The 23,391-nt window shown below is 40.8% G+C and overlaps 1 protein-coding gene across 3 annotated transcripts in view; it reads right to left on the reverse strand.

Moving 5' to 3' along the window:
* The window catches only part of LOC127568094 (protein kinase C epsilon type), a 505,158-nt gene that overhangs the window by 174,328 nt on the left and 307,439 nt on the right, over window positions 1–23,391 (reverse strand). For all 3 annotated transcript variants that reach the window (XM_052011402.1, XM_052011403.1, XM_052011401.1), the window contains 2 exons: window positions 5,286–5,428; window positions 1,804–1,900 (listed from right to left, as the gene is read on the reverse strand). In XM_052011402.1, coding sequence (XP_051867362.1) covers window positions 1,804–1,900; window positions 5,286–5,428 — 240 coding nt within the window. The remainder of the gene's footprint in view (window positions 1–1,803; window positions 1,901–5,285; window positions 5,429–23,391) is intronic.

Below are 23,391 nucleotides of genomic sequence, written 5' to 3' on the forward strand. Positions count from 1 at the left end.
TTCTCCATCATTGACTGGCTGAAGTATCACCTCATCTCACAGAATAATCCCAGTTCCTTCACAAAGTGAAGTGATTTTAAAAAAGATTCATCATTCATCATTGCTTTCCCAGGGCAACCATGAATGGCCTTGGCAGTGACACATCAAAAAATAGAATTTTCAGAAAGAACGGTGAGAATCTTTTGTAATGATACCATATTTGTTTGTTTCTGTTCACATTTCTTTTTGTTTTTTTTAGACAGTTTGGCAGCAGCATTCTGGTACCTTTTCCCTATTTAACATATGAAATCTCACAATTCATGGATTCATAAAGTCAGAGTTATACAGCATGGAAAGAGGCCAACCAAGATGTCTATCTATGCTAATCCCACTTGCCAGCATTTGGCCCATATCCCTCTAAACCTTTCCGATCCATACTATCTGTCCAAGTGTCTTTTAAGCATTTTAATTGTACCTGCCTCTACCACCTCCTCTGGCAGTAGGTTCTGTATACGCATCATCCTTTATGTGAAAAACTTGCCCCTTTAAATCTTTCCCCTCTCATCTTAAACCTATGCCGTTTAGTTTTAGACTCCCCTACCTTGGTAAAGGATATCCTGAGAACTCCATTATCAGATCTCCTCTTAACCTTCCATGTCCCAATCGAAATGGATTGGTATCTTTAATCTCTAGTGGGATATTAAAGATTGGCATCTTTAATATCCCACTTATTTTGGTTAGTTCTCTTGCAACATTTGATATCCAAGAATGGGTTCAGTCAAAAATTCACAACCTCATCTCCCATGTCTGGAGAGAGGAGGATTTGCCAAGAAAACTTGGAGATGCCATCCTTCATCATCCTGAAGAAAAGAGACAACTTTGGTAACTAGAGTGGCATCTCCCTGCTATCTGTCATAGCAAAACTCATCACCAGGGTCCTCTTCAATTACCACTGCTGAGTGGCCAAGGAGCCGGGCCCTGCATCCCACTGTAGAATCTGTCAGAGTCACAATGAATATGATCTACACTGAGCATCATCTCAGAGAGAAATGAGGGCAGCAGCATCAACCACACCTGCCCATTTTGACATTTCAAAAAGCCTTTAACTCTGACAACGAGAGGACCATCCTGTGAATACATATAGTAATTCATCTCCATTTTATTCTGCTGCATGTTAGCATGCAAGCTGTGATCTTAAACAATGGATTCACAAGTCCAATCTCAGTGCAGTTGGGTGTCAAGCAAGGTTGTGTCATTTTCTTTCATTCACTTGCAGGATCTGGGTATCACTGGCAAGGACAGCATCCCTGAGCCATCTTCTCAAACTACTTGGTATTTCAGGAAACCTCAATTTCCAACCAGAAGCAGACAATTCAAAAACACTATATGTACCCAAGCCCGGTCACAGATAAAAGGCATATTTCCTTTGTTGAAGTTCCTTTAAGTTTAAACAGCTGAAAAATTTTGTTCCCAGCAAGAAATAATTTAACTGCCCATCATTCAGCTGAAAGAGTTTGGTTAATTTTCAGGTCAACACCAAAAAAGATTTCTGACATCTGCTGTAATAACTTTGCTCTAAATAGTGCACAACTAAAAATTTATCTCCACATGAAGCCCCTTGTTACAATGTCAAGTGAGCAGTTGTGTTTATCTCTCTTGAACCATGCTCCCATCCCACCGGACCAATATATTGCTTGCCAACATGTGGGCCTTCTACACTTTGGTTCTTCGATCAAATAAAAATAAAGGAGTGACAGAATTCAGAACCATAAATGCTAAAGAAAGGAAATGAGTTTGTGGGAACAATCTAAGATTTGAACCTACCCTGATCAGATGGTGATGTTGGTGCTGATTTTGATCTATCTTCATCAGATGGTGCTGCTCCTGGAACTGATTGCTGTGGATCAGGACCTGTGTTCAACTAAATTAAAAGGAAGTATGTAGATATATCAAAGATCCAGAATAAGCATTCTGATTACACTATGTCAGGATTCAAGTGGACATAATACAAAGAAAAAAAACATTTAATTTACATTAGATTAAGTCACTCAAAAATGATTATTGAATTATTTTATACATAATGACGTTTCTGTTTCATATTTAGACAATTATGCTGAACTGTTTAAAATGTCAAATTCAGAACTGGAGAAGGTTGACCATTGTATCAGATTATTGAAATATGGATAGGTTGACAAAATAGTCAAAATGTCCCTGAGATGCTGGCCTTTACATCCAGAAATTCTGCTGCAGCTTTCCAAAGGCCTGGTTAGACCATACTTGTGGAGTACTGAGAGCTGTTCTGGGCAAGTGATAGGAGTGGGAGGGTGACAGGCAAGGACAAAAGAAATTGTAAATAGAGAAAGAACATTTTGAAATTGTTTGAATTCTACATCCACAGTATGCAGAATACAGTGAATGAAGGAATTTTCTCACATACATCAAATCTACTTGACTATTTATGTTACTCTCCTGTAATTTCCCAAACCTCCAGCTGATTTACAATGACATCTCCTTGCACGCAATGTAATAGTAGATGAGCTCTTAATAATACAGATGGTGGTTACAGATGAATAATATAAAAATAGTGCAGAAAATTAATGAGCATCCACAGATTACCATGTGCTGAGAAATAATCAAAACTGGTATCGTATTTATGATAACAATATTTGTTGAACTCAAAGGCCACACAGCAGGAGACAGTACAGGAAAGGAAGGGGTAGAACTCGATATCTGCCAAAAAGACATGAAGTATGAAATTGTTTGAGATATATGCTTTGCAAATGTTCTGTAACTATAAAATTAGAACACACAGTTTTCAGCTGCACAGACACAGGAGAAGACATAAATTGGTCCAATTCTCAGTGGGCATGTGCAGAACTCCGCTGTGCAATGAGATTTAACAGCTTCCACTTGGTAACATTTATAAATTCCTACCATTGATTTACTTCCATTTTTTATGATTGGTTACATAATAACCAGCAGTAGAAGTTCATGTTTTTTCAGAAACAGTTAATGATAAGTTTTCATACATAAAGCATTGCTTGGATTTTTGTCCTCATCTGCTTAAGTGAAGGTACTAAAACTAAAATAGTTGACCTTCATTCCAAAGGCCATAAGATTGGCAGAAATAGACCAACAAAAACAGGACAAGGAGCAGAGCTGAATGAATTAGGGAGCTCTGAAATACATTCTGCCTCAAGGCCATGGGAAAATAGCGATCATACGAGACAACAGGAAAGAATAATTTAAAGCTGTGGCTTTCAAGTAAGTTAACTCCTTGTGTACTGGAAGATAAAAATGAATGCCGCGCTCCTGTCTTCTCCTTTACTTACAATGTTGTCACTGGTACAGCCTCAGCTTTTCGGTGGCAGCACTCACTAGAAAGTTAATAAAACAGCTGACTGTTCTGGGGCATGATATTGCTGACAATGGTGACACAGTTACAAGATACACAGTAACATCAAGGAGCACTGAGAGGAGAATGGATGTGTGCCAACATTCATTCCAAAGTTAACTTAATTGATGTAGAGCAGGTTCTGTGCCACAGTGGAGACTGGGAAAATGTGAAGTGAAAGGAGTCAATATTAATTATTTTAATACTTCTCACAAAATTAATAAAAATGATTCCCATGTTGTGAAACTTTATGATCATGACTAAATAAATGTTTGGATCAAGTACTGACACAGGACAGGAATGACAGATCCGGAGAGGTTAAGAACCCTCTTCTTAGAGTCATAAAGCATGGAAACATGCCCTTCTGCCCAACCTGTCCATGCTGCCCGATTAAGCTAGTCCCATTTGACTGCATTTGGCCCATATCCCTCTAAACCCTTCCTTTCATTTACCTGTCCAAGTGCCTTTTAAATGTTGTTAATGTATCTGCCTCAACCACTTCCTCTGGCAGCTCATTCTACATACGGACCACCCTCTGGGTGAAAAGGTTGCCCCTCAGGTTCCCATTAAATCTCTCCCCTCTCAGTTTAAACCTATGTCCCCTAGTTCTTGAATCCCCAGCCCTGGGAATAAGACTGTGTGGATTCACCCTATCTATGCCCCTCATGATTTTATACACATCTATAAGATCACCCCTCATTCTTATCCCTTTGAGGTTCATCAGTATTTTAGAGTTTGATTGAATTCGCTGCTACCATGATAAAACTTAATAGAACAGCCAAATCCGTTCTCATGAAGGGCTCTCCAGATGCTGTCTGATCTTCTAAATATTTCTAGCATTTTCAATTTTTATGTATATTATATTCATTTATGTACAGTATATTCACTTCAGTTTTTCAATTGGTTGAAAACAGAAACTGCAGTGATGATGCAGACTATCAAGAACAGGGCTTTTGATGATCCATATGAAATAAAATCAATAATTACGGGAACTATCTGAACTTGACATTTAACCAAACATAGAAATGAAAGAATTCTTGTGCAATGCTCACAGAGGATTTATATTTAGAAAGAACAATACTAAACTGAAAATACTTTGTGTTTTTTTTGTTCTTTGCTTTCAACTCCCCTTTCCAGAACACGCTGACTTCCCTATGGGTATATTTTCACAGGAACAGCCAATGTACTTGTATGTTACCAGTAGGCAGGATCCAAACTCATAATGGAGACACAAGAGAGACTGCAGATGCTAGAAATCTGGATCAACACACACAAAATGCTGGAGGAACTCAGCAGGTCAGGCAGCATCTATGGAGGGAGATGAACAGTTGACGTTTTGGGCCGAGACTCTTCATCCGGACTGGAAAGAAAGAGGGCAGAAGCCAGAATAAAATCCAGGTATGATTCGCCTATCACCTGCCAGCTTGTGCTTCTCCCTCTCCCCCCACCTTTTATTCTGGCTTCTGCCCTCTTTCTTTCCAGTCCAGATGAAGGGTCTTGGCCCGAAACATCGACTGTTCATCTCCCTCCATAGATCCAAAGTCAGAATCTTGTATTATCTCTCCTCTCCCTCAATCCCAGGTGCTGAGGACCACAACAGTGCTAGTATTACCACTCCATGTGAAACCAAGAATTAAGTCTGAAGCTTTTAGGGTGTGTATGGATCTGTTTTGTACCCCACTATATTTTTAACAATTAAGCCACTCAGGGTCATCGGGTTGAAATGCAAAATGCATTATAGGGAGGACAAATATTTGCACATTCACATACACATTTACGCAGATAACTCTTGTCTTGAAATAGAAGCTGTTTCACTGGTCTCAGATTGTTGTTGAGTATTATATTTGTGAGAGCATGTTGTAACTCATTCAGTCACACAATTGGCTGCTAATTGTCAGACTTAATGCTCTACCTTTCTTTTCCTTTGCCCACTGTTTGTGATCTTATCTGGAGTGACACCGAGATCTGCTAGCACCTTTGCTATCCCTCTGGCGTCGACTCCACAGTTCGGTGCCACGTTGGACTCGCAGCGTCTGTGGACATTCATCTTGCACACTATATAAAGACATGGAAACATTTAATTAGCAAGCGGAGAATGCATTTGCAGTTGAAACATCAACTGCTAAAGTTTTAAAATGCAAAAGCAAACTAGAAAATGCTAAAACATGATTTCTACTTTTGAAAATAATTTTGTCAGGATAAACAATACAATATTTCTTACGAAAAAATGAAGTAAATAGATATCATGTGTTCCTTCCCCAAGAAAGAAGAAACCATTCCAAAGGAATATATTACATCATCTTATTGTTGATCTTTTTCTCATGTGTTCTTGTTCTCATCATCACAGGTTAGGCAAGTCACAACAAGAAGCTGAAAGATATTGATTGCGTCCTGAATTCTTTTCATCAGAATTATATTGTGAAAAGTGGCAACAAGAAAATGTTTGCCCTGTCTAAATAAACTTCAGTAAAGAAACTATATAATGGAAAATAAACTGGTGAAAATTTTATGTCAATGGCAAGGCTACTCTGAGGCTGTTGGCAGATAAGTGTGTCATTGATGCAACAATTAAAGCTTCATCAGAAAATCTCTGACAGTTTTCTCAATTAAAGAGTAGGTGCAAAGGGAAAAACACTACTATTACTTATTGTACTAAATCTCAAACAGAAAATATGTCTAGATTTGACTGGAAGCTTCATTTTAAGAGAGGGTGGGAAAATAAATGGACTCTGAACTGGAACTGCTTGAATAGATTCCCATGATTACAAAAGAAATATTGAAACTAGTGGCCAATGCCAAATCAAACAAAACATAGCTAAAAGCTTTTGTTGCTCAATGGCTTCTACTAATAATATTTTAATAACTTTTAGACATTTCTGATTTGATTAAAGTAAGGAAGAGCTGGATAAAGATCATTGAAGACTGCTTTAATTCAATATTTGTAGGATAGCACTGGTAGAGAGCAGTTTTCTTCTGTTTATTATTATTTGTAGGGAATGAGAGAAGTGCAAATTAAATGCTCCATTACAAAAGTGAAATATGAACATCTTTCCCCCAAAGATTTATATATAACATAATATGCAGGGTAGCATGAACCAAGTACTGGGAATGATCCCTGTGAGGTTCACTGGAGGCTCAAGGAAAAATGTTCCATTCTTTTCCCAGCAACCTTACCCCATGAAACCCATCCATTAGCTTCACTTGCCCTTCAGCTCATTAAGATCCAGAATTCTTTCCAACTTGCCTACTTTTACATGCCATCATCAAGGAATAGGGAAATATGCTCAAATCATTGAAAGTGGCAGCACAAGCTGGGAAAGTGGTTGAAAAGCAGTTTAGGGGACAAGAGCATTAAAAAAAATAAAGTTGAAGCTCTGTCAAACAGTAACTCCACTCTCCATACTATTACTGCTCTTTTGGTTTTCCCAATCTATACATGAATCAAAGGTTCCGATGATTACTGTTTTACCGTTGTCAGGTGAGCTTTTATTGCTGATTATTGGGTTTGCCAGTTTACATGTAGATTAAAGTCCCCATGATTACCATATTGCCCTTGTTAAATGTGCCTCTAATTTCTTGATTTCTACCATGTCCTATATTATCACTATTGTTCGAGGGCCTATAAACAACTCTCATCAATATTTTCTACCCCTTACTTGTTTCTTAGTTTCATCCAAACTGATTCTGCTTCTTGATTTTCAGCTGTCTTTATCTCATACTTCATTATCAAGGCCACCCCTTCCCCTTTTCTATTTTGCTTATCTCTTCTAAAAATTAAGCATCCTGGAATATTCAATCCCCAATAATTTGAGATCTCACTTTGAGAAAGGTTACATAAATGGAAGTTGTTGGTCCTGTCATTGATGTAAAAGATGTTATTGATATGGAAGAAGCTGACTGTTATGTTCAGAGATGGTATCTGCTGCCTGAACTTACAGCTGCTGACCCATTTGCAGATTCCCCCTAGGAAGCAGGTCAATACTGTGAAAGAGCTCACTCTGCAGTAGCCACACTAGATACTTGGAGATGAGGAAAATTGGATGTGCAGGATATGGAGAAGGGAGAAAAAGAAAGAAAAAGCAAAATTGAGGCAGAGATGGGAGTAATTAGGAGAGAAATGGAGTGTGATTGGGGGGATGCATAAGCAGCTAATTTCTGTCAGAAACACTTGCCTTGTTTGTTTTTGATATCATCACATGTGCAAAACATAAACAGGCAATGTTATCTGCATGGAGGTGAATCAATTTGCAATTGTAGATCTGAAAAAGCTGAAGTATTAATTCACAGCAAGCCAGATCCCTGCACCTACCCCTTCATTTTTTCTTTTCTGGAGGGAACTTTCCCTCAGGGATACAATTTCATCAAATACTCCTCCTCGATCAGTAAAATATAATTTGTTCAATCACTTCTCCCACATTGCTGTCTAAGGCTTCCTTCAATGTAAACCAAATGCTGATGCAATGACCACTTTGCCAAATTTCTCCATTATATCTGCAAGCGAATTTCTGTGTCAAATTTCACCATCCTCTCCCATTGCCACATTGATATCCATTTTTGGGATTCAAATTGTCTAACCAAATCTATCACTAGCTTTAGGAACAGCTTCCTGGTTTGAAAAATAAACTGGCAAACTTCAGACCTCATAAGTCCTGTTTTGTGGCTGAATATGCTGAAATGGAATTATGAATATAACCCCTTTCTTTACAACCTTGTTGAAGTTCATATAAAACTTATCTGTTTTCACTTATTCTCATCTTTTCAGACAAAACGTTTGGGTATTAACTCCTTTTCCCTCCCTTTTGTTGTTTTGTTCAGATCCATTTGATTTCTGCTTACCAATTCTGATGAAGGGCTTACATATGAAATGTTAACCTGTCTTTGTGGTGTGAATGTTGATAACCTTTTGTGCCTTCCCAGCACTTTTAAAGTAATGTCCCACCGATAGTGAAAACATTCTCAAATGTTTTCCCAACTTTGCAATGACTGTTTTGTGTGGTTTCTTTGAATATCCAGGAAGAGTCAGTGCATTCTTTTTATGCTTTTATTGATCAAAGCATTTTCATTGATTTGTAAGGTTACCCCTATACCACCTTCTCTTGAGCTTCAGAACTGACTCAATGACTGAAAAGGGATTTATCTCCAAGTAATCTGCTGATTTTATCCTTCTGTGAAGACCAGACAAAAATATTGCACACTCTGGATTGTTTTCCTTAAAATTTAACATGGGCCTCTGTCTTGGAAGTTAAACTCTTCACAAAAGAAATTGCATGCTGCTGTTTCTCACTCCACAGATGCTGCATGACCTGTTGGGCATTTCCAACAATTTCTGTTTTCGTTTCAGATTAATGGTGTAGGCAGCAGTTTTGTTTTGTTGATGTGTGAGAGGCAAAATAATTGAAACTATTCACAATGGCTTGGATGAGCTTCCACATGACAACATAGGTAGCCAACATTATCACTGTGACCATCCTCAAGAAGCTGTAGTAAGCACAATTCTCAGACTTCCTGTGGGGATAGAGGAGAAATAGACCATTTGGAAAGCCCTAAACTGCCTCCATATTAAAGTCAATAGTGCTGGCTACCTGCGTTGTCACCGGGAAGCTCCTGCACAACTTCAGGTGACTTTCTGTGTGCCAATGTAGAGGGTATCTTGCATTCTTTGTTTACCATTTTTTTCTCCTTTGTTAGTCACAGCTCTCTGGATGTATGGTGATGCTTTTTCAGTGATGATGTACAAGCTGTTGATAGTTGATACTTTAAGGTTGTCAGTGACGCTTCTGGAGCAATCACTCAACATGAGGCTATTTTTCTCTGTTGGACAGCATGTTCCCATTTAGGGCAACACATTCAGTGGACATCTCATACTGCTGTAGTGGATAGCATTAATTGTTTTAAAGAAAAATACTGTGTATGCCCTAAACTGGAAATAAAAACAGAAAATGCTGGAAATTCTCAGCAGATCAGGCAGCCAAGAGCCAATCTGGTTGAATGGGGCTATGCTATAATACCAGAGACGTAATTGTGGTGAGAGGCAGGCCATGAATAGTTTGGGATCTTGCTACAGTCAACTCATGAACCTGGCACTGTGGTGACACAGGAGGAAGCTGCACATGGATCAAAATAGCAATTGCACCAACAAACCATGCATGAGCCCTCCCAAAGTCTTCTCAGATTATTAAATTCCACTAATTCCTAAAACATCATGCACAAATCTCAGGAAGGTTTGGTCATCTTATAATAGCTTGTGTTAGCATGGTTTCGACTCACGTTACTATTTGCAATGCCTCACTTTATTTTACTGAAATCTGTATTTGCTGCCTTATTCTGTGTTTAAAGATTAAATCAATTTTTACCCTCCTGGGTTTAGAAAAGCCTCTTCTGATTTTGGATTAAACTTTCAAAGTGACAGCATTTTCCTCAGTAACTTATAGGAAAGTTATAAGAAAAATTTGCTCTTACACTGGGAGCATTATTTTTTGCTTATAGAGTCATAAAGTTGTACAGCATAGAAACAGACCCTTTGGCCCACAGCATCTGTGTCAATCTATCTAATCCCACTTGCCTGCATTAACTCCATATTCCTCTATGCTCTGCTCATTCAAGTACCTGTTCAGATGCCCCTTGAATGTTGTTCCTGTTCTTGCCTCCACCACCTTCTCTGGCAGCTCATTCCAGATTCCAACTACTTTTTGTGTGAAAAATTTACCTCTCAGATCTCCTTTACACATCCTCCCTCTCGCCTTAAACCTATGCCCTCTAGTTTTAGACACCTCTACCATGGGAAGCTCATTATCCACCCTATCTATGCCTCTCATAACTTTATATACCTCGATCGTGTCACTCATCAGCCTCCTTTGCTCCAGGGAAAACAGACCACACCGACCTAAGCTCCCCTGATAACTCAAGCTCTCCAATCTAGGTAACACCCTTGTGAATCTTTTCTGCACCCTTTCTAGCTTAATCACGTTCTTCCTATAGTGTGATGACTGGAACTGAACACATCACAAGTGCAGCCTAAACAATGTTCTGTGTAACCATAACATCACATCCCTACTCTTATACTCAGTGCCTCAGCTGACGAAGGCAAGCATGCCATATACCTTCCTCACCACCCTGTCCGTGTTCCCATTTTCGGGAAACTATGTACTCTAGTCACTCTATTTAACAACAGTCCCCAGGGCTCTGCCGTTCACTGTGTATGTCCTTCCCTGGTTTAACATCTTCACACTTATAGAATCACAGAGTTATACAGCATGGAAACAGGCCCTTCAGCCCAACTTGTCCTTGCCAACCAAGGTGCCTTCCTGAGTAGTCCCATTTGCCTGAATTTGGCCCATATCCCTCCATCCTATCCATGAACCTATCCAATATTTTTTTATTAGTGCTGTAACTATACCTGCCTCTTCCGCTGCCAACTTGTCCCATATACCCACACCCTCTGTGTGTAAAACTTGCCTCACAGTTCCCCTTTAAGTATTTCTCCTCACCTTAAGCCTATGCCCTCTAAGTCTTAGAATCCCCTACCCTGGGAAAAAGATAGGACTATCCACTTTAACTATGCCCCTCATGATTTATAAATGTCTATAAGGTCACCCCCTCAACCACATTTGCTCCGGGGAAAACAGTCCCAGCCTATCTAGTCTCTCCTTATAACTCGAGCCCTCCAGCCCCAGGAACATCCTTGTGAATCTTTTCTGCACCCTCTCTGGCTTAATCACATCCTTCTTCGACTATGGTGACCAGAACTGCATACAATATTCCAGATGTGATCTCACCAATGTTTTATACAGCTCTCACATTATGTCCCAACTCTTATAGTCAATGCCCCATCCGCTGAAGGTAAAAAGTGTGCCAACGCCTTCTTCACTAGCTTGTCTACTTGGGAATTTCAGGGAATTATATACTTGTACCTCTTGGTCTCTGTTCTACAACACTCCCCAGTGCCCTGTCATATACTATGTAAGTCCTGCCCTGGTTTAACTTCCCAAAATACATTGCTTTGCACTTGTCTGAGTTAAATTCCATCTGCCACTCCCTTGCCCACTCTTCCAGTTGGTCTAAAGCCTTAGACAACTTTCTTCACTGTCCACTATACCACTAATTTTCATGTCATTTGCAAACTTAATGATCATGCCACCTACATTCTCATACAAAATGTTATAAAAGATGACCAACAACAGAGGACCCAACACCGATCTCTGTGGCACACCACTGGTCACAGGTCTCCAATCTGAAAAACAACCCTCCACTACCACCCTCTGATTCCTTCCACCAAGCCAATTTTATATCCAATTGACTAGCTGACTTTGGATCTTATGTGATCTCACCTTCTGGACCAGTCTACCATGGGGGACCTTGTCAAAAGCCTTGCTCCAGTCGAGGTAGACAATGTCTACCACCCTGCCCTTGTCAATCCTTTTGATCACCTCTTCAAAAAACACAATTAAATTCATGAGATATGTTTTCCCATGCATGAAGCTATGGTGACTACCTCTAATCAGTCCTTGCCTTTCTAAATGCAGGTAGATGCTGTCTCTCAGAATTCCCTCCAGTAACTGACCACTGATGTTAGGCTCACTGTAGTTTCCTGGCTCGTCCGTGCAGCTCTTCCTAAATAAAGGCACAGCATTAGCCAACCTATATTCTTCCAGTACCGCACCCGTGGCTGAGGAAGATACAAAAATCTCTGCCAGGGCCCCAACAACTTCTTCAATGATTTTTGCTATTGCATTCTCAAGCAACAAAAGCACATATACCCAATGATTTCTCTGTTCTTGTAACTCTGTCTTAGGATTGTGCTCTCAAGTTTATAATGCCTCTTGGCGTTTTTCTTGAGAAAGCAACAGCAAAAACCATAGAAATTACTGGGCTTTATAAATAGAGGGATAGGTTACAAGAAAGGTCATGATGAACTTTTATAAGCTATTGTTTTGACCACGATCAGAACATTGTGTCCATTTTTGGGTGCCATGCTTCTGAAAAGATGCAAAGGTTTTACAGAGGGTGTAGAAGAGATTTACTAAAATGATTCAGGGGATGAGGGTATTGAGTTATTTGGACAGACTGAAGAAACGGGTTGCTTCTCTTTGAACAGTGGAGATTGTGAGGTGATCTGATTTAAAATCATAAAGGAGATAGATAGAGTAGGTAAACAGAAACCATTCCCATTTGGGAAAGGGTCAAGAACCAGCAGCCATAGAATTAAAATGATTGGCAAAAGAACCAAATGTGACATAAGGAACACAGCAGGTGGTTAGGGTATGTAGTGCAATACCATGAAGAGCAGTGGAGACAGCCTCAACTATAGCTTTCAAAAGGGAGCTGGATAAGTATCTGAAAGGAAAGAATTTGCAGGGCTATGGCGAGAGAACAGGTTAGTGGGATTAGCTGTTTCGCTCTTACATAGGGCTGGGCAGACTCAATGGGCCATGCTGTAACCATTCAGTCAACTTGTGAAGGACCATGAGCTGTGGCAGAACTGGTTTCCTCCGGGTGCTCCAGTTTCCTCCTACATCCCAAAGATATGGTGGTTGGCAGATTAACAGGTTACTGTAAATAATCTCTACTGTGGATGGGGGTTATGAAAGTCATAGGGGAGTTGCTGGGCATGTAAAGGAAAATAGATTGTACGGAAATAAAGATAAGAATGGGATTGATAGGATCGTTCTGAGAACCAGAATAAACTCGATGGGCCAAACAGTCACATTGTATATTGTGAGAAGTGTAAAATTATGAAATATAAGAATCTAGTCATTCTTGTTCTAATTATTGCTAACTTTCACTTCCTTGCTCTTGGCACCTCCTTGTCTGCTGCCCCAGTACACTAGCACACAATTTCTTTTTCTACATGGAGGGGCAGATTGACAATCCAAATCACGTTTGAGTGTCACTCATATGAACATGGATTTCCCAGCTTTCTGGGAGGTCTTTGTTCCTGGCAGTTCAACTGAGACATCTGCCTGCTGACTCCATGCCAGACTAGATCTGTCACGCGTTCTGTGACTCCATTTGATTAAATGGAGGGGACAGGCTCAGAGGGAGAGAGGTATGTTTCCGATAATGCACATCTTTTAAAATTAGGTAAACAAATGTATTCAGTTGTTAGTTTAAACAATTGTTTTTAAATATCTTGCATCTTTTGATTACATTTTACGATATGATTGTGTTGCATTATTTTATGAACTGTTTTTGGATGCTTGTGAATATTGGAGACATCCAAAGTCTATTGAAAACTCTGACAGCTGGTGAGCATGGGGCATGACTTACAAGGTTGTCAAAGCTTTCCTGGGAATGGGGCTTGCTATTTTCAGCAGGTGGGCTTTGCCAATCAGGAGCTGGCTTCAGGGATCAAGTTGGTTCCCCAGGTGAGAGTGGGTCACAAATCAGTGGGCAGGGCAATGAGCTGCTCACCTAGATGGGCCAGACAGGAATGTACAAGGTACCATCAATATAGTAGATCTTTACAAGCATTTAAAAAAAAATTAAATCTTAGTTATTAAGTCCATTTTTGCACATCATTTTACTTCCCAACTATTCTCCACTGTTTAACCAGATGTATACATGTTCAATTCAGAACTTTATATTTACAACTCTTTCCATTCATTATTTTTCTCCATCATAACCCTAATTGTGTTATTTCCTTTGGCCTTTCCCTTCCTCCCTCTCGTCTGGTCCCAATTATTTGTTCACCTTTATGCACCAAAATGTTAGCCTATTGTGGAAAAGACCTGACATTCGCAATGAAATTCTCATGACCTTGAAATAAAAAAAACTGCATGCATTCACTTGATCTGCATTGTACTGCCATCTGGTGGGAGATGTTGGTACAGTCAGTCTTAAATTCTCCATGAAGCAACTTCACAACAATAATAACAGCACATTCGATGTGGTAAAATAGCCTAGGACAATTAACATGACCTTTATCAGATAAAATGTTAGATAAAACCACAGAAGGAGAAGTCAAAAAGGTGGACAAAGCTTGTTCAAGAACACAGTACTCTGTTTTAAAGTAGCAGAGGGGGATAGGCAATTAGAAAGGTTTACAATACACGTTCACTCTTTGAAAAGTGGGACCATCACTTTTGAATTGGATTACTTTATTGTACAATAATACCACCAAGCTCCTTTCCATTGTTGCACAAGCAGCTTACATTTTCACAAGAGTGATATCAATGACATTTTTGAAACTTGGATCCTGTAGTATTATTGCTTTTCTGAATGCCTTTATTCAAGTAATAGTGTCAAGATTTACTTTAGTAGAAAGTAGTTTGCATCAGAGGCTAAACGCAGCTTGTATGTGGCAATATACATCCATTCTGACACCAGGGCATGCTCATCAAAACTCTTCAGATGAGTCAGCTGCACTCATTTTGTTTTGTAATTCAATTTACACACGTGTCTCACATACTTTTATGGTAAAAAAACATTTTTCTCAAGTACTTTACATGTATTCTTGGTTTTATTTCATTTATTGGACAGGAAATGTATAAAATAACTGAAATAAAAGTAGACAACGATTACATCCAATATAACATCTATTTATTCAAAATTAAATGCAATACTAGAAGACACCAATAAGATAATACCCTCAGTCCTTTTCTTCTGCTGTGATATAATCTACAGGTTCAAACTCTCCAGTCCGTCACCCTTGGGACGTTCCTGGTGCTAGACCACAGAAAATTCAGATCACAGAAATTACCACCCGATCATCTGCCTCTGAGCAGGAGAACTGCTCTTCTTAAGTATAGACACTCCCTGGGTCACATAAGGGTTCTGGGAGCTGTCGGTAACTTGAAGATTCCGTAAATCAAAAACGCTGGTGGCTGAGATTGCTGTCGGCTGAGATCACAAAAATTGCACTGGTAGGTTAATTACCTACAGATTCCTACAAATCTCAGTTAAATTTAGTCCTTAGTTGTATCTTTGTCAGAATTAGCTAATTAGGATAGGTCTGTCCATTGCCATCAACCTGAAGCATTATCTCTGTTTCTCCCTCCAATGATGCTGCCTGATCTGTTGAATATTCCACATTTTTATCGTATACTAAATAGAGAAAATTACCTTGGATTCTTTTGTGCTGAAAAGTGGTATATTTTTCTACAACTGCATTTTGTTCAAAGCCTAACCCTACAACTAACACAACTTTACATGGCCCCAGATAAGTTATTTTGTGTCTGCTACTGTGCTTTTATTTGCAAATGTGTTGGAAAATATTGCGGTTGTATCACATTCAAAGGTAATTTCTGTAACTTACTGAGATATATCAAATAAATAAAGTTACTCTGCACATACTGGTGATGTGGCAATGGGTTACAAGAACACCAACATGCAAGAATGGATAGAGAGATAAGAAGGAGCATGTCTGATTCATACTGTGGGGAATTACCAGTGACTCGACTAGCAGTGAAGTTATATGTAACAGTTATTTTCCAACTCATAACATTTTGAGTTTTCATTAAGTTGACAATTATTGGTGGAAAATGCCAGTGAGTCTAATTTCTACTCTCTTTATTCCTGACCTAAAGCTCCAAACTGGTATTTCCCATGCTTCCTAATAGAGCTGATAACAAATTTACATACTTTAAAGTTTCGCCCCATCCAAGGACAGGGAACAAAAATGGGAGGACCGGAGGATCAGAAAGGGTGGGGGGGGGGCACAATGGAGGGGGGAAGAAGGGAAACAAAAAAGGAAAGAGAGGGGTTACCTAAAATGGGAAAACTTAATATTCATGCCATTGGGTTGTAGACTATCCAGGCAGAATATAAGGTGCTGTTCCAAAATGAAATATACTCCCCCAGGTCCCCTTCACCTATCTTGGTCCCCCTTCCCCCTCCTGGCTCCATCCACCCACAGGTTTCTCCCCACCCCCACCCCCCATCTGGTTCCAACCGCCATTCATATTTCCCCTGCATGGTTCCCATTCTCACCTCCTTTACTTATCCGGATCCAGCACTGGTAGTGCATTGTGTTCCTGCTTATCTCCCTCCAGCAGCTGTCTCCTATCTTCACTCCCCTCCCCCCACCTTGCTCCATTGGTTTGTTTTTCCCTTTTCCTCTCTCTGTCTGCCTCCAGCTATCATTCACCCTCCACTGTCTCCCAACTCCACCCCCTCTCACCTTCCCTACCTGGCACTACCTGCCTGTCATCTTACACCCCTCCTCAGTCCACCAATCACCTCGGAATCCTTTCTCGCCACTCCCCTTCTCCTCTCTATACTGGCCATCTCGCCTCTTCACTCTCAGTCCTGATGCAGGGTTTTGACCTGAAACATCGACAGTTCCTTTCCTCCCACAGATGCTGCTCGACCCACTGAGTTCCTCCAGCACATTGTTTGTTGCTTCAGATTCCAGCATCTGCAGTGTCTTGTGTCTCCAAACTACCTACGCACATCCAGAGCTCCCGCTTGCTAGTTCCAGATGCACGTAGGTGTACAAACTTTTCAGTACTACAGCCAGGATTTTGTCTGATCTCCTGCTGAATCCAGTGTTCTTAGCTGTTTCTTGGTATCATGTGGAGTGGAAGACTGTGATAGTATAGACTAGGGGGGACACCAAGATGGATCTTTCACTTGAGACTTCAGGTGCAAAATGGTTGCAAATATTTGAGTCTTGCCTTTGACACATGCATTGGCCATTATCGTCACTGAAGATGGGGAGTGTTGGAGCCTTCTCTTTCTGTTAGTTCTTCACTTTCCACCCCCACCACCATTTATGACTGGATGTGGGAGGTCTGTGGAATGTTGATCTGACCTGTCGGTTGTGGGATCACTTAGCTGGTTTTATTGCTTGCTTCATTTATTCCTTGGCATGCATGTAGTCCTTTGTTGCAACAGGACAGGATCTCAGCTTTTCATGTATGCCTGCCTCTGCTCCCTGCCTGGACTTCTGCAAACCGTGTTAAACCAGGGTTGGTCCCTGACTTGAGAAGGGTGTCTTGAGGTTACAGATTGTGGTGGAATACATTTTAGGTGCTGCTGACACTGGTAGCTCCTTATGGATGCTCAGTTTGGAACTGTCAGATCTGCTGAAGTAGAAAATGTAATGGAGGAAGAGGTAGATGGAGTTATGATGAAGAATATATATGGTCAGAATCTCAGTTTGGTGTAATTAGGAAGGCAAGATTCAAATGGCCAGTTGAGCTTGAAATGATGCCCAGGACAGATGAAGGCATGAGACTGGAATTTGTGACAGGTACTTATGACAATGGGTTCAATTCTCATAAGTACCTGTCTTCAACTGAAATTATGGTTCACTCATGAAGGGATATCACTACGTAACATGATCAAATAGGTGGCGAAGAGCTAAAGTTACAAGTGGTCAACCAATATGTGGAAGCTGAGGATGATACAGCCAAGGTGCAGTGCACAGATGAGAAAGATGAGTCCAAGGACACGCAGTTAGGAGACATTTGAGATAATTGTGCAGCGATGGGAGGAGAACCTTTTGCTCAGGAGTTGAACCAAGAAAAGGAAATCCCACTGATGTTGCAATGGTAGAACTCTGCTGGGGAAAGGTGTTGTGGTCCACCATGTCCGAAGCTTGCAGAGTGGCCAGTGTGAATAATATGCCAAGGTTACAGCCACAAACAATGTCATTTATGACAGAACAGAATCATTTAAATGTTTTGGTAGCAGAAGAATCGGATTACAGAAATTTGGCTATAATGTTGCAGGAAAGATAGGCTTCAGTTTGGCTTTCAATAACATGTTCAATAAATGCCAGGACTCTTAGCAGTGTGGACGACCAGAGGGATCTTGGGGTCCACGTCCATAGATCCCTCAAGGCTGCCACGCAGGTCGATAGGCTTGTTAAGAAGGCGTATGGTGTGTTGGCCTTCATTAGTCGGGGTATTGAGTTCAAGAGCCACAAGGTAATGTTGCAGCTCTATAGAACTCTGGTTAGACCACACTTGAAGTATTGTGTTCAGTTCTGGTCACTGCATGATAGGAAAGATGTGGAAGCTTTAGAGAAGGTGCAGAGGAGATTTACCAGGATGCTGACTGGATTGGAGAGCATGTCTTATGAGGATAGGTTGAGTGAGCTGGGGCTTTTCTCTTTGGAGAGAAGAAGGATGAGAGGAGACTTGATAGAGGTGTACAAGATGATAAGAGGCATAGATCAAATGGAAAGTCAGAGACTTTTTCCCAGGATGACAATGGCTAACTTGAGGGGGCATAATTTTAAGGTGATTGGAGGTAATTTAAGGTGACATAAGGGGGGTATCAGGGTAAGTTTTTTTTACACAGAGAGCGGTGGGTGTGTGGAATGCACTGCTGGCAGAGGTTGTGGGGGCAGATACATTAGGGACATTTAAGAGACTCTTGGATAGAGAAATGGAGGGCTATGTGGGAGGGAAGGGTTAGATAGATCTTAGAGCAGGTTAAAATGTCAGCACAACATTGTGGGCTGAAGGGCCTGTACTGTGCTGTGATGTTCTATGTCCTATGTTCACAAACCTTTGATGGAAGGGAAGGTTGAAGGTTGGCCTGTAGTTTACAAGACAGAGGGATCAAGGGTGTGTTTTTGACAAGTGCTGTTGATGACGCCAGATCTGAAAGGGAGAGGGACGATAACTCAGGTCAGAGAACAGTGTCAACTGCAGTAGGGGCCAGGATGATTGAAGCTGGGTGCTCAGAGGTTTAGTGTAAATTAGGTGAAGGGAACAAGAGGCACATGAAACAGACAAGAGAGGTTATTTGGGAAGATAGGGCAGAAGTTAAAGAAGTCTTAGAGTCATAGACTCATACAGCCCATTGTGTCCATGCCAACCAACTAGTGCCCAACAATAATAATACCATTTACCAGCACTTTGTCTGTAGACTTCAATGCCTTGGTGATTCAGTGTTCATCTAGATACTTCTCAAGTGTTGTGAGAGTGCCTGCCTTCACCAACCACTCAGGAAGTGCATCCTAGATTCCAACCATCCCCTGGGTAAGAAGCTCATAAGACCATAAGACATAGGAGCAGAATTAGGCTATCTGGCCCATTGAGTCTGCTCCGCCATTCGATCATGGCTGATTTACTTTTTTCCCTCTCAACCCCATTCTCCTGCCTTACCCCCGTAACCTTTGACGCCCTTACCAAGAACCTATCAACCTCCGCTTTAAATATACCCAATAACTTGGCCTCCACTGTTGTCTGTGGCAGTGAATTCCACAGATTCACCACCCTCTTGCTAAAGAAATTCCTCCTCATCTCTGTTCTAAAGGGCCGTCCTTCTATTCTGAGGCTGTGCCCTCTGGTCCTTGACTCTCCCACTACTGGAAACATCCTCTCCACATTCAATCCATCAAGGCTTTTCAATATTCAGTAGGTTGCAATGAGATCCCCCTTCGTCCTTCTAAACTCCAGTGAGTACAGGCCCAGAACCATCAAATGCTCCTCATGTGTTAACCCTTTCATTCCCTGGATGATCCTTGTAAACCTCCTCTGGACCCTCTCCAATGCCAGCACATCCTTCCTTAGATATAGGCCCCAAAGCTGCTCACAATATTCCAAATGTGGTCTGACCAATGCCTTATAAAACCTCAGCATTACATCCTTGCTTTTATATTCTAGTCCTCTCAAAATGAATGCTAACATTGTATTTGCCTTCCTTACTACTGACTCAACCTGCAAGTTAACCTTTAGGGAATCCTGCTCTAGGACTCCCAAGTCCCTTTGCACTTCTTATTTCTGTAATCACTCCTGTTATGGACTCAGTGAAAGTCCCTTTAAGATAGAGAGTGTGTGTGTATGTGTGTGTGGGGCGTGCTTACGTCAATAGAAGATAAAGGACGTAATGACGTTGTTGAAGAAGTCAGAAGAAGAAGAGAGAGAGAGAAGGGAGAGAGACACCAGCCTGCTTGTTTTCTCTATCGATGGATGAGAAACAATAACTGTGTTTGCCACTGAAATCCATGTATGGAAGTTGGAAGTACTCCGGTGGAGTTCACTTTGTTGCTGACCTGTAGAAGGAAACAGGTATTTGTGTGTGGACGACCACGGTTCGGATGCTTTTCGGGGTGAGGAAGTCACTACCGAGTAAACACTGAAGTGTCGTTTGGGTTCCATCGTGGAACATTTGGATTTCGTATGTACTCTCTCTATGTTTTTCTACATCTACATCTTATCTTCAGACAACGGTGGTTGTTGAAGAAGCCCTTGCTCATGTTTCACCTTATGGCTTGCGGAACTGAACTTTAAGAACCATTCAGGAACTTGGAGTTTGGGACTTTGTCACACACACACACAAAGAGTTTAGTTTTGGGGTTAACGTTCGAGGTTTAACATTCTTGAATTCTAACATACTAACATTTTTTTTTACTTTTATTTTACGTATTATCATAAGTAGTGATTAATAAAATAGTTTTTAACACTGAATCATGCTCAGTGTGTTTCTTTTGTTGCTGGTTCGTGACAAAATTGGGGGCTCGTCCGGGATAGTTCCCAAGGTTAACGAGTGTCGTCTGGGATTGTACCCCAGATTGACGAGATTTGTTCGAGATTCAATCCAAAGATTTTGAGGGAGGTCTGATAAATTCTTTTTAATTGGCTTGTGTGTGTGGAAACCAGCAGCAATGGATATTAAGGCATTTTTGGAGTCACCAACCCAAAAGGGATTGGAGGTGGCGAAAAAGGATGATCTGATAAAGATTGCTACAAGGCTAAACCTTACAGAAGTAAAGCAGCCTATGAGAAAGGCAGATATTCAGAGATTGATAGCTGGCCATTATGTGGAAAAGAAGGTGTTTGAGAAGGAAGTGTTAAAACAGTTTCCTGGCAGTGAAATAGCAATTTCTGAGGCACAGGTGCAGCTGGCAAAGATAGAGGCTGAACGAGAGCAAACCCAGTTAAAGATAGAAGCTGAACGAGAGCAAACCCAGTTAAAGATAGAAGCTGAACGAGAGGAAAAGAGATTAGAGGCTGAACAAAAGCTAACTCAGATGAAGATAGAGGCTGATCTAGCAATGAAGCAGATGGAATTGAAGAGGATGGAGCTGGATAGTGAGGAGAAGGAGAAACAGAGGCAGCATGATTTACAAATGATGCAAAAGAGTGTGGAATCTGATTCTGATGATGGTTTTTCAGCCAGCAGGGAGGTTCGATTAGTCCCTCCGTTTGAAGAAGATCAGGTTGATCAGTATTTCCAACATTTTGAAAAGGTTGCTGTGAGTTCAAACTGGCCAAGGAAAGGATGGGCTCTTATGGTACAGAGTGTGATTAAAGGTAAAGCTCAAAAAGCTTATTCTGCTTTGTCTGTTGAGGATGCAGCTGATTATACCAAGGTAAAACAAGCTATTTTGAAGGCCTATGAATTGGTCCCTGAGGCTTATAGACAAAAATTCAGAGACTTGAGGAAATCTGCAGATCAGACTTATATGGAATTTGCCAATGGAAAGAGAATATGTTTTGAACGATGGTGCCTGGCTAAAAATGTAGATGGGGATTATGATAAATTGACAGAATTGATACTAGTGGAAGACTTTAAAAGATGTGTTCCAGCTGAATTAACAACATATTTAAATGAAAAGGCAGTGGAAACTTTACAAGAAACTGCTAGGTTGGCAGATGATTATGCTTTAACCCATAAATCCAAATGGGGACAACCTAAAACCTTTCAAAAGAGTTACAAAGACAATCCAGGTAAACCGGAGATTAAATTGGGAGGTAATCAAAAAGGAAAAGATGAAAAGAAGCCAGGGCTGGAGAAACCTGTTGAGCGTACTTGTTATTACTGTAGGAAACCTGGCCATGTGATAGCTAATTGTGCCCTTTTGAAGAAAAGGAAGGAAGCTGTGCCCAATGCTTGCTTTCAGGCAATTAAAAATCAAAAAGGTTTAGGAGATGCTGTTAAAGATCAGTCCTTGCAAGAGGTAAAGGCTGAAAAGTTGGTGGAGGTGAGAAAGGAATTCCGTTCTTATGTATCAGAGGGTTTTGTTTCACTGAATGATGAGTCACCCCAGGTGCCAGTGAAAATTCTTAGAGTTACTGGGGCTAGTCAATCTCTCTTGCTGGACAGTGTTTTAAATTTTGGTGAAGAAAGTGACACTGGTGAGGTAAATCTAGTACGAGGCGTTACAGGTGAGACCATGTCTGTCCCTTTACACAGGGTGATTTTAAAGTCAAAGTTCGTAGAAGGACCAGTCGAGATAGGGATAAGACCTAGTTTGCCAGTGGAAGGAGTTTCTTTGTTATTGGGAAATGACCTTGCAGATGGAGAAAGTGATCCTGTGGTACGGTTAACAACCAAACCAAGGATTGATGAGTCTGAGAATGATCCAGATGTTTACCATCATGTGCAGTGACTCGAGCTAGAGCTAGAGAATTAGCCAAGACAGACAGTCCGGTGCAGTCTGATGTGGTTCCTTGTGACAGTCCTAAACAGGAAGAAAATTATGATGCCTTATCTGAGACTTTTCTCTCTTCACTGGAGGATCAACATCCTTACAGTGAGCCTGAATTTAAAGATTTGTCTTTGTCGAGGAAGGATTTTATGGTGGAACAGACAAAGGACCCTGAGTTGACAGAATTGAAAGAAAAAGCTCTCTCATGTGAGGAGATTGAAAAGGTGCCAACTGGATACTATGTCAAAAATGGAGTGTTAATGAGGAAATGGAGACCTCCTCATGTTCCTGTTACTGAGGAATGGGAAGTTATTCATCAGGTTGTTGTTCCAAAAGTTTATAGGGATGAGATTTTAAACCTGGCCCATAGTATGCCTTTGGGTGGTCATTTTGGTGTGAATAAAACTGTAGGGAAGATCTTGAAACAATTCTATTGGCCTGGTTTGAGAAAAGATGTGGTGATGTTTTGTCGAACCTGCCACACATGTCAGATGGTAGGTAAACCAAATCAAAAACCCCCTGTGGCTCCTTTGAAACCAATTCCTGCTTTTGGTGAACCCTTTTCGAAGGTGATTGTGGACTGTGTTGGCCCCTTACCAAAGTCTAAGACTGGAAATCAGTATTTGTTAACCATCATGTGTGCCACTTCTAGATTTCCAGAGGCAATACCCCTTAGAAATATTAAGGCCAA

Source organism: Pristis pectinata, chromosome 3, assembly GCF_009764475.1.
Source record: "Pristis pectinata isolate sPriPec2 chromosome 3, sPriPec2.1.pri, whole genome shotgun sequence".
Classification (NCBI taxonomy): domain Eukaryota; kingdom Metazoa; phylum Chordata; class Chondrichthyes; order Rhinopristiformes; family Pristidae; genus Pristis; species Pristis pectinata.